Genomic DNA, 11,701 nt, shown 5'->3' on the forward strand with positions numbered 1-11,701 from the left:
CAGAGAGGCTGTGGGTTCTCCATCCACAGAAGTACACAAAATACAAAGGGGCATGGCCCTGAGGAACCTGATCTATCTTTGAAGCTGGCCCTGCTTCAAGCAGGGTTTGGACTAGATGATCTCCTGAAGACCCTCCAACCTAACGTATTCTTTGATTCTGCGGCAAGTTAAGAAAAATGAAATCTCTCAATCTGTATGAGTTGGAAATGCCATCCACAGGTGCTGGGACAAACTGCATCAAAAAGTCTTGAGCAACCAATCTTGAAATTATATTCGTATGCAAACAGCAGCTTATAAAAACACAACTATTTCTTTCCTTTCAGACTGGCATTATACTTTTAAGGTATTACAAAATATGTGCCTAAAGTTGGGCTCACATATTTAAATATGTGACAACATTTTTCAAAATTTAGCGGAGGTACCTGCAAAATATCTTTGGTAATCAGCTGATTTACTGAAACCTTTCAACAGGATGTTGAAGCTTAACTGGAGTCAACTGTATCTGCAAATGCAGCTAGGATATCTAATATGGTCAGAAGAAAGACAAAAAGAGTAGAAGTAAAATGTATGCTAAATTTTCCTGATATTGTTTTTAATGACCTTTTTCTATGAAAATGACATACGCAGATTTCATGCTGGTATGTTGTGAAGCCTTACTGCCATTCATTCAGAATGACCTATGCAGTATATTCTTAATTTTTCCTGTGATTTAATGAGTGGCAAAAAACGAGTAATGAGTGGCAAAGCTCCACAAATGTTATTTTTTGCATCATATCACAAACTCACATTGATATGTCTATATATTTTTATGTGTTCCTGTGATCTTTTTACAACTGTTTAACAGGAACTAAATAGAATCCCTGGGATCAAGATACTTCATGCAAGACACATTTTAAAATATGCAGTCCCACTTTAACCTGCAACATTCAGCTAAAATCATTCTCAACATAAAAGATTAATCCTCTGGTAAATTTTTGGCAAAAAGAGGAATCAAGGGGCTCAGGATACGAGCACAAACTAAGTAAAAAAGAAAGACACCAGAATGGACTATTTGGGAAAAAATGCTGAAGACAGTTCCAGTCCTACTTCTGATGTCGCAAAAGGAATTAGGTTTTTTACTGCACTTAAAGAGAAGAAAAATGCTCACTAATATCTTCTCTGGTTGACTTTCAGAAGTTGAGGTCCTGTAAACTGGGTTTGTTATGGATGTGCTAAGAAACAACACCATCACTCTGCCAACACCTTATCTTTCCAACAATACCAGCCGCATTGTGCACATTGGTTCTTTTACATAAAGTTGTATCGATGTATCATACCTACAGATAGATGAATGGACAGGGGCAGAACATCTGGAGACATAGGAAATAAAGTCATGGGTGCAGGACATAAAACACTATAGGGTTACAGAGAGTACCATAGGGTTACAGAAACATCGTGGACTTGTAATCACTTCTCGGACACAGGTACTGAAGGCGAGCTGGTATGCAGAGAAGATGGAAATAATGGTAAAAGCGGTGAGCGTGAATGGAATGACAGACTGAAGTTTCAGAAACGGATCCCCAATAAAACAGATTCTGTTTGCATCCAAAATTACTTTGGTGAAAGTTAGTGGGTAGTTGTTAAGAGTCTGCTGTAGAATTCCGGAGTTAAATTTGGATATGGATAGAGATGTTCAAACTGTTATTACACAGAGAAATTCCACAGAGAATTGTCTCATTATGGCAGATTCTGATTTCTCAGATACAGGCTGGAGAAAAAATGCTACTGAAGGCAGCCCAGATATTAATTTTTGAGGCAAGACCTACCCCCTGTATCATGACCACCTCCACAAGGAAGAAAAGACAGGTAATAGTTGTAGGCAACTCCCTTCCGAAGGGAACAGAGGATCCATTATGCCGGACTGTTGAGGTTTATACATCTTACTTACTACTTTATACCAGGACACGGACAGACCTTCCACTTAGAATCACAGAATAGTGAGGGTTGGAAGGGACCTTTAAAAGTCAGCTAGTTCCAACCCCCCTGCCACGGGCAGGGACACCTTCCACTAGACCAGGTTACTCAAAGCCCCATCCAGCCTGGCATTGAACACTTCCAGGAATGGGTTATCCACAACTTCTCTGGGCAACCTCTTCCAGTGTCTCACCACCCTCACAATAAAGAATTTATTTCTAACATCTAATCTAAATCTACCCTCTTTCAGTTTAAAACCATTACCCCTCATCCTATCACTACACTCCCTGATAAAGAGTCCCTCTCCACCTTTCCTGTAGGCCCTCTTTAGGTACTAGAAGGCCGCAATAAGGTCTCCCCGGAGCCTTCTCTTCTCCAGGCTGAACAGCCCCAACTCTCTCAGCCTGTCTTTGTAGGAGAGGTGCTCCAGCCCTCTGTTCATCTTTGTGGTCCTCCTCTGGACTCTCTCCAACAGGTCCATGTCCTTCTTGTGCTGATGGCTCTGCAGCTGGATGCAGTACTCCAGGTGGGGTCTCACGAGAGTGGCGTAGAGGGGCAGAATCACCTCCCTTGACCTGCTGGCCACGCTTCTTCTGATGCAGTCCAGAATGTGGTTGGCTTTCTGGGCTGCGAGCACACACTGTCAGCTCATATCCAGCTTTTCATCCACTAGTACCTCCAAGTCCTTCTTGGCAGGGCTGCTCATCCCCCAGCCTGTATTGATACTGACAGTTGCCCTGACCCAGGTGCAGGACCCTGCCCTTGGCCTTGTTGAACCTCTTGAGGCTGACACGGGCCTGCTTCTCCAGCTTGTCCAGGTCCTTCTGGATGGCATCCCTTCCCTCAGGCCTGTCAACCATACTACTCAGTTTGGTTGGTGGTGTCTGCAGACTTGCTGAGGGTATCCTCAGTCCCACTGTCTATGTCATTGATGAAGATATTGAACAGTACTGGTCCCAGCATGGTCCCCTGCGGGACACCACTTGTTAACAATCTCCATCTGGACATTGAGCCAGATCATAAGAGAGCCACAGTATCTAGGCTAACTTGATATCTTTCTTTTATAATCCCTTTCTCAACAAGTAAAATGTGGCAGATCTAATCTATCAAAACCGGCAGAATGGTGATTACCATGCTAATGGGAAAGTACTGGTGAAACTTGAGAAGATGAGAATTAGTAGAAGATAGCTAAGGCAGGTGAAGGAACTAGTTAAAGAAAGATACAGCAGGATTATGTTGAAATGCTATTGAAAAACTCAGGCTGGAGTAGGATTACTATTATTTTTTTCAGTACTAATTACCCTTGGAACCAATCTTGTCTGAATATTTCTCTTCACGACCTTGGTTTCAAAAAGTAATATACTAATAAGGTTTTGGGAGACATTATCAATGTAGAAAACGAGAGTGATATGTGGACAAATCAGGAGTACCTTGCAGGCTGGAAAAGGAGCAATGAGATGAAATTTTATTACATGCATTTAGTTGCTAATAAATTTTTTTAGTGTAATTGAAGCCTCATCAGCATGACATGACACCAGAAGAGCCTGTGTGTTTTAAAGGATCATGCAATAACTAGGATTAACCAGTGCAATGCCTGAGTCAACAGGGAATTACAATACCAGATCATACCTAGTGAGGTACTGCCATGAGAAATATGAGAGCTCTGGAGAAATGTAATCTGGACTATTCTGTACAGTCTTGGTCATCCATATTCACCAAAGATGAATTCAGACTGGAATTGATGAAGCGAAAGTCTACGAAGACAATCAAGAGAATGCAGAACCTCTCATGAGATGAGAGAATGAGCAGCAGGAGGAATGATTCTTACTTTCCCATCAAAGTGGCTGTCGTGGTTTAGGCCAAACCAGCCATCGGATGAGCGACAGATGTTCCCCCTTACCCCTCTTCAAAGAGAGAGGCAGAGGAGGGAAAAAAAGACTTATGAGTTTAGAAGGAACTAAACTACTTCAATGAAATAATAATAATAAAATTAAAAAAAAAAATTAAAAAATAATGAAATATATACAAAACCATATCAAGCTCCCAGGATGATGATCACGTCACCAGCTGGCACTAGGGAAGTCCCAGACTGGACTCAGTGATGGATTAGAACTGGATTCTGGATCTGGATTCAGGGTTGGGATCAAAGGCAGATGAACAGACGGAATCCTCCTCGCCGGCCAATGAAGAAAAAAAGAGCACAGGTGGGACTCCTCTACGCTTTTCTGCTTCTGACCCTCCAATGGAGCACATAACAAAGTTATCTGCCCTTGGGTGTTATAGCAGTAAGTATGAGCAAGAGCCTCTCTGCATACCATGCCTGGGCATCAACTATAAACATCGGTGTTATCACTCTGAGAGTGAAGAGTTTCTGCACAATATGCTGATAATTTCAGTAGTTAGAAGAGGCCTAGCTAAAAAGCAAAGTCACTGAACAAAATTGGTGCCATTTTACCTCAAACCAGGATGTGTCTCCTATTCCCTAATCCCATCTGTCTGACACAATAGTCCCACTGGGCAGGGAGAGCAGTGCAATGCCTTGTCTGGAAGGATGCATATTTGGACTGGCTGGTGCCTAACAGAAAGAACAATGGCTGAAGTCTGCCTGCTTTTCCCTTTAGTGGAGGCTCCTGTCTTTTTCTCCTCTGACTTGACTACTTTTTTCACATTTAAAGAAACATAATTATCTTTGAGATGTTGGCTGTTCTTTTATATTTGATTGAAATAGTGCAATGGATCACAAGTTCTTAAAAGTCAGGACTGAAGGACAGAAATGGACTACATAATCACACAAACCTCGTTTCCTTAGGGAACAAGTGTAAAAACAGGGATGGCACAAGAATAAATAGGGACAGACTGCTGATGAAATTAAAAAGGCAGGACAGCAGCAGCAGGTCTCTATCAATCAGAGAATTAAACTTCCAACTGGCATATTAGATACAAAGGGTATAACTAGTTTTAAGATTGTAATCAGGTTATGAAATGGATTATATGACGTGATCGCCTTCAGGAAGTCCTCTTCTGTCCTATCAGAAGCAAGGGTGTGCTAATGTGATGGCTCTATCCTAATGAGTGTAAGATAACATTTTAAGATTTGCAAAGGGCCCTACAGATCAGCTTGAAAGGCATTTGCAGAAGACACATTTACTTCATAGTATATCATATTTGCTTGTCCTTGTCACTGAAAATCTTCTTTGCCAAGTTGCAGGCAGAATCTGTGACTACTGCTTGCTCTGCTTTTCCTTCTCTCTGGAAAGCCTGGGTGCTGGACTGCAGCGGTGCAGAACCTTGACAGCACAGAGAAAAGCAGTGGCAGCTTGCCCAGAACTCAAATGCTGCACCTTATTTCCATACAAATATACATTGAATTGTATAAGATTTAACATCAGAATTATTTTTTTATTTATTTAAAGAGCACTGCAAATATAGGCAGCCCTTTACAGAGTAATCCAAAATTGCTCTGAAGGTCACAAAAAAAGTAAAGCCATATAAAAGCGTTGTCCTCACAAAAAAAAAAAAAAAAAGACTTAAATGAATTTCAGTTTATTACGCTGATATGAAAAGAGTTTGAATTCCTTATGCTTTGCCAGAGGATTTTTTAATGAACTAGCTAATACATAATTTTCTTCTGCCAGATAAAGTTAGGACCTATCAGCCATGTCATAAACTGCTAGCAGGTCTCTGAACTTCTTGTTCAGCTCAGGCAGGAACAGAATTTGTTTGGAGCAGAAGGACTGGAGAGCGATGCTTGGTGGCACTACAAACTTTTGTATGCTGGCTGCGGTGTCAGCATATGAACAGTGTAGGAGTTTCTGACAGAGCTATTAGAAAATGGGAAAATGGTTAGCCAGGGAGATTTCATGGAAATGCAGTTTCAGCAGAATCCAGCAGCTCTATGGGAGTGTGGTGACTTCAATGAAACTTGATGAATTTATAAATTGTTCAGAAATTCTCATTTTGCTTCCACACTACTGTCAGTCTATCTTAAGAACTGCAGCTTTATATGATATAAACTTTGATTAGACTTTGATTAAACTTTGATAGAGACTTTGATTAATAGTACTGTATGGAGAAGCCAGAACAAACCCCCCAGGGGCTGATGAAGAAAAAAATGTCAAGTGCTGACTAGCTAGCATAATATGCAGTAAACAGGAATGAGAAGCTAATCTATAATTTAAACAATGTGCTAATTAATACAGCATAAATAATGAAATTTGTGGTAAATCCAGGGAGTAATCTTGCCTATCTGCTCATCTAGGAGCAGCCAGAACACCATGCCCTTGAGTAAGACAACAGTAACTGTATGCTAACGGACAGAAGTGTCTTTCCAATCAGATGATCAGCAGGATTTTTTGCTTGCTGGTTTTTACTAATTTTAAGATGGGAAGTCTTTCTAAAATCAAATGGCATAGTGGGAAAATTGAAGGAAGTAAAAGGAGAGTTCCAAGGCGTGACTGACAAGTCTGTAGGTCTGATTCCAAAACAAGGTGCCACAAAAAGGGACGGCCCTGACCTTCCCTACCCACCCTGATGCCATGTTCCCCAGGCCTCCCCAGGGCTGCCACCACCAGTCATGAGACAGCCCCATGCCCCGGGGAGTACAGCTGGATCCCACGGAGCCTGAACCAAGTGAGTAATGGGAAAACCAAAAATGTCCGAGGGACCCGGCGTGCAGCCACTGGAATGACACTGATGTAATGGGAGCACACAGTTTGGGTGAGGTGCCATCAGGAATTTCCATGATTAAATCAAAGATTTTCAGGGGCAGCCTGCAGGTAAGTTGGCTTCAAGTGACTGTGGAATAACCCCACTGAGCCAACTTGCCAGTGCAGGTCTATCTATCGCTTTAGCAGTCCTAAGACCTTGGGAATTTATTGGGGTAATCCAATAATTCAAACACTTTCAACTGTGATATTTCGGTTCCCTGTGACCTGGAGGTAGATCCAGGGCCTGGTTCCACAGCCCTGGGAGCAGAACTGAAAACACGGGGTGAGGGGCTCAGGTCCACAAGGATTTTCAGGTGGTTGGTGCATGTAGGCTGGCACTGAGATCAGTTAGCCCACCCTGGCCTCCAGGGTACTGCTGTAGACTCTTTCTGGCAGCTGAACTACCTCACCTGTAGATGGTTCAGACACTTATGCCCTTATGCAAACAGATGGATGCAGGATGACCATCAGTTGTTTCAGTGGACTTTCTGCCATTGCTCCTCGCACATGCAGGGCTGCCCCATTCCTCATACAGTTGCCACCTAGGATAGGACTGGTGAAGCTACTGACTCCCACCATGAAGCTGCTTAGAAGATGACTCTCCTACAGAGTAACTAAGGAAGAGGAGAAAGCAAAAAAAAGGGAAAAAAAAAAAGAAAAAAGAAATGCAGTTTGGAGGTGCTGCTGGCTCAGCAGAGAAGTTGCTGCGGGAGTGCTGCGCTCAGAGCATGTGAAGAGAAAGGAAGGGAAACAGACTCCCATGAGGAAAAGACTGAGGAATTACTTATTTTCAAGGCACATGTGTCTTCTAGAGAGTAGATATTTCTTCAAACTCAAAGGAACCACCGGGGTGGAAAAGGTGGATGTAATAGCAGGGTTAGCACAGGTCCAGCTTAGTCCAGCATCATACTGAAGTTGTTTGTCTTCTTGAGGAATTATTCCTGAGAAATCAGCAGCTTCCCCCATAAGCCATTTCACTCCTTCCACTCTGGGAGGGACCTAGCTGCTCTGGTTGCGTTTCTTTGGGTGTCAACACAGAAGAGAGATGCCACTCCATAATGACTGTCTGTGGCTTCCCCCATAGGCAATGTTCTGCTGCAGCAGTGTTACACCATCCTTGCTAGAAGTTTACATTGCAGTTTTTTAATTCGTGCTTGGGGAGCCCAGGCAAGTGCTAAAGGATCCTTGTGGCACATCCACTGGGCTTTTGGAGTGGCCCTCTCTGCAATGTACAGAAGACTGAGAGGGAAGGTTTTGCACACATTGCGCAGTATTTTTCTTGATCTTCATAAGGATGTATGTACATGCCTGTTTATATTTCTTACCTTGATTAGCAGGGCTTGAGGAAGGAAATAAGAAGTAATCTACAACTAGCCAACAACCATTAAAAAACAGGGAACCTTCAGTCACACTGACAGCATTCTCCTGTTGGGAATGATGCTATTCTGGTCCATTTGGAATGGAAAATTTACAATTGCCTAAATAAAATACTTAACAGTTTTTCTTGAGGTTGTTAATGGCTTGATATTAGGAATACCCTGCTTATAGACCAAGACATTTCCAGTATCATTCATTTCCCATGCCAAAATTGTGGTTTGTGATAGAAGTATACTTTTAAGAACGTAGACCCGCTATGGCACTTATCAGTTGTCATAATAACTTTCTCCTGCAGGACAGAGAACTAAAAGAACAATAACAAAAAACAAGTAGCATTCTCTAAACAAAGAAAATCAATCAAACACTCTGTTTATTGATCCATGTTAGAAATCTCTATAACAGGCTCAGTGAGTAGACAGCTAGCTGAAGCATATACTTTATGGCTAGGCCTTTTAAAACACCCAGTTGTAGCCTGATACTACTGAGAGAAATTATGCTCTCCTTATGCAGCCTCACAGCAAATCTACCATCCTATAGTGCAATGCATTATCCTTAACATTTCTTTTAAAAAGGAGAGAGAACAGAAAAAGGATCTTCGCAGCTGGCAATGTACTAAAACATATTAGCTTTCATCAGGAGAATATAACGGTACTACTGTTTAAGAAAATGCTACAACCTTGTTTAATTTTCTTCGTTTTTTTTTAAATGGAGCCTTTTCTCTTTGGAATATGGAAGAAAATGGGGGAAGAGAGAATCCGTAAATATTTTCAGCCTTCTCAGCTGAAATTCATAATTATCGTTTTATTCCTTTCTGGTTTCTGATACATAGATTTCACAGAGCTGATTGCAGGCTTCAGGAACCATTTTTGCCTTTTAAATTGAAGCATTTCAGGTTTTCTCTAATTAACAACCACTTGCAGAGTACATCACAGGCTTAGTGCCTACTCACCAGCCACATTTCTCATAGACAGATCTGTTATTGCGCTAAAATGAGGGCAAGAGGCCTTCTATATTAATAGTTTATGAAGATAGCTAAATTACAGCTGACCATACAGTATTCTGGCTATGTTCTTCTCCTAAGCCTCTCTCAGGATTCTCTTTTTCTGGGGGGACAAAGCTTCTTGAAGTGATAATACCTTCTTCTGAATGATAATAGTTTGGACTGGTTGGTGTGGGGCAGCATCATTTTGAGACATAGCTGTAGGAAGTGCTTAGGCAACCTTCCTTGTACAGAGCACCAACTAATTAAAATAGAAACTTTGGCTCTCTTTTCCCCTTAAGGTGACAGAGTTTTAGATCTAAAGAAACAAAACCAAAAACCACAGGAAACAGGACAGCTGTTATTAGACGTCAGTTCAAAGGGAAGGTAAATGAAAAGCCTCTGATTTATCCACAGGAAACTGCCCAGGATGAAGGTTACCCACTTTGTTCCCAGTCCTTTTTCACCTGATCAGCCTCACTGCGTGTTACTCACAATAAGCTAACTAGACCCAGAGCTTCTTGGAGCAAGGTGCTGCGCTGTCACAGTTTTATCTTGTACAGTGGCAAGCACGAGTTGCTTCTTAAATGGCAAAAATGCTGCATTTCCTTCCTCCCTCCCCTTCTGCTCCTCCTCCCCTCCTCCCTTCACTCCTCGTTGCCTCATGACATTTGTGTCACCTTCTGGATCCCAAGTTCTCATTGCTCCCTTGCTAATTATTCCTGCGCAGGTGCAGCCGTAAGACAAAACAATGGTGCAATACAAAAGGAAAGCTGTCAGGTAGCCAAAAGTAGTGTCAAAAGAGCAGTAGAGAAGGAAATATTCTTATAGCTGTACCGCTGGCTGACAAAACCCAGTGGCAGGACATATGCATGCATTTACCATTTTAAAGAAGCAATCACGCTTGCTGAAAGCGTCAACCTCGGAAGGAAACCCAGAGCTTGAAGGAATGAATTTTGTTGTAAAGCTCAGGAGCTGACTTGTATTATTTCAGATAAACATGGCTGAGAACTGATGGACATGTATTCCATAGACACTGGCATTTTCTTCACAGAATAGCTGTTTTCTGCTGTGCTGTTTTCTGTTTTGCATAATACCATATGAACCTCATTACTGCCGTTTGGAGGGTTTTGAACATTCACAGAAAGAAGCACAGGGAGAAGAGCAATAGTTTGATTGATGCAATTTTCACATTGGCCCAGTGGATAATCAGAAGAGCTCTTCTATTACAAGGACATGCAGAAAGCAAAACATTATAAATCCTACCCACAACCCAGGGCCAATAAGAAAGGCTAAAAAAGCTCCAACAACACAGGCTTTCTTGACAGAGTCATTGTTAACAGCTTAATAGCAGCTAGCAGGCAAGATCGGCTCTTATTCCAGGAGTGCAAGGCACATAGAGGTTTGAAAGAAGGATAAATACATATGTATAGAAATTACATCTTCCTAAAATGATAAAAAAACCCAAATAGATTAAATGGACCCCTACCTTGCAGAGCCTGGAGTGTACGAGTCTGTACAACAATACAGAGCTGCAGGACCAGCTGTGGTGCACTTTCCAGAAACGTGGCTAGCAAATGCAGCATACTCACATCTGCATACTCATACACCATTTTCCAATAAAACCGCCATCTGTCATTCTCTCCACTCCGTCGACTCCGGATACCCAAGTATATTGTGTGGAAATATCTAGAAATAAAAGAGAGAGGTTATAGAAACGCAGAACAATATTTTACAGGTAACACTTCTGCTTGAAAATAACCAGTGGGGTTTTTTTTAATGTACTTCAAAATAATGAACAGTTGTTTAAAGGGAATATCATATGGCAATTTATAATAGTTGATGTGATGAGTAAACTAAACTGAAGACAAGACTTGCCTTCGTGAAACCATTTAAAAAGCTTAGCATTGTCTTATTTGTTAAATAGTATTCCTTTCAAGGACTCATTTTTCTGAATTTAAATGTAAGGGGTGGGGGTGCTGATTATATGGCCTCCCTCAGGGTTTTTTAAAATAATGGGGGGAAAAAAGCTGATTCTGCAATGGTCTCCACTCAGAACCTGCAAAGAACTGATCTCCTTTCTGTGTGGCTCTATGTGGACTTGGAAGACCACCCACACTGCAAGCCTGGGATGGTCTTAGCCTGGGGGTCTGTTATGGCTGAGCTCATTGTCCTGCTTTTCCACCCGTCTCATGCGTTGAATATCATATGTCAGATACTGCCAAATGTATAGTGTTTTTTCTCATAGTTTGATTATTTTAGGAGGAGAGAAGATCTAGCTGTGAGTTCCTATTTTAGGAGGAGCGGAGATCTGGCTGCGAGTTCCCTTGGTGACTAGAAGTGACTCAGTACGATAGCTGCCGTGCAGCAGCAGCAGTAAGAAGCAGCGGGAGCCAGGAGCCCAACAGGCTGCTGCGGCTGGCAGGAGTAACCAGCAGACGAGGGAAGTAACGGTCAGAAAGCACGTGTCAGCTCTGGTGGCCTCTGCAAGCCGGGGGAAAGCCACCTAGCGACCAGCCAATTACACAGGTGTCAGCGGGTGCAGGAGCAATGGGTGGTTTTAGAGAGCAAGGGATGTCTTCTGGTGGCCAAGCCACCCGGCTGCTGTGATGGTTTCTGTGACCCTTGCAGAGCTTGCAGCGGTCTCCCATGAGACACCTGTGTCACACCACAACGACCACTCTGG

The 11,701-nt window shown here is 42.3% G+C and overlaps 1 protein-coding gene across 1 annotated transcript in view; it reads right to left on the reverse strand.

The window, feature by feature from the left end:
• XKR4 (XK, Kell blood group complex subunit-related family, member 4) overlaps positions 1 to 10,697 on the reverse strand; it is an 87,963-nt gene extending 77,266 nt beyond the window's left edge. Inside the window, exon 1 of the mRNA XM_009880959.1 lies at positions 10,505 to 10,697. Coding sequence (XP_009879261.1) covers positions 10,505 to 10,628 — 124 coding nt within the window. The 5' untranslated portion in view covers positions 10,629 to 10,697. The remainder of the gene's footprint in view (positions 1 to 10,504) is intronic.
• Positions 10,698 to 11,701: the final 1,004 nt, after the last annotated feature.

Source organism: Charadrius vociferus, unplaced genomic scaffold (genome assembly GCF_000708025.1).
Source record: "Charadrius vociferus isolate BGI_N301 unplaced genomic scaffold, ASM70802v2 scaffold483, whole genome shotgun sequence".
Taxonomy (NCBI): Eukaryota; Metazoa; Chordata; class Aves; order Charadriiformes; family Charadriidae; genus Charadrius; species Charadrius vociferus.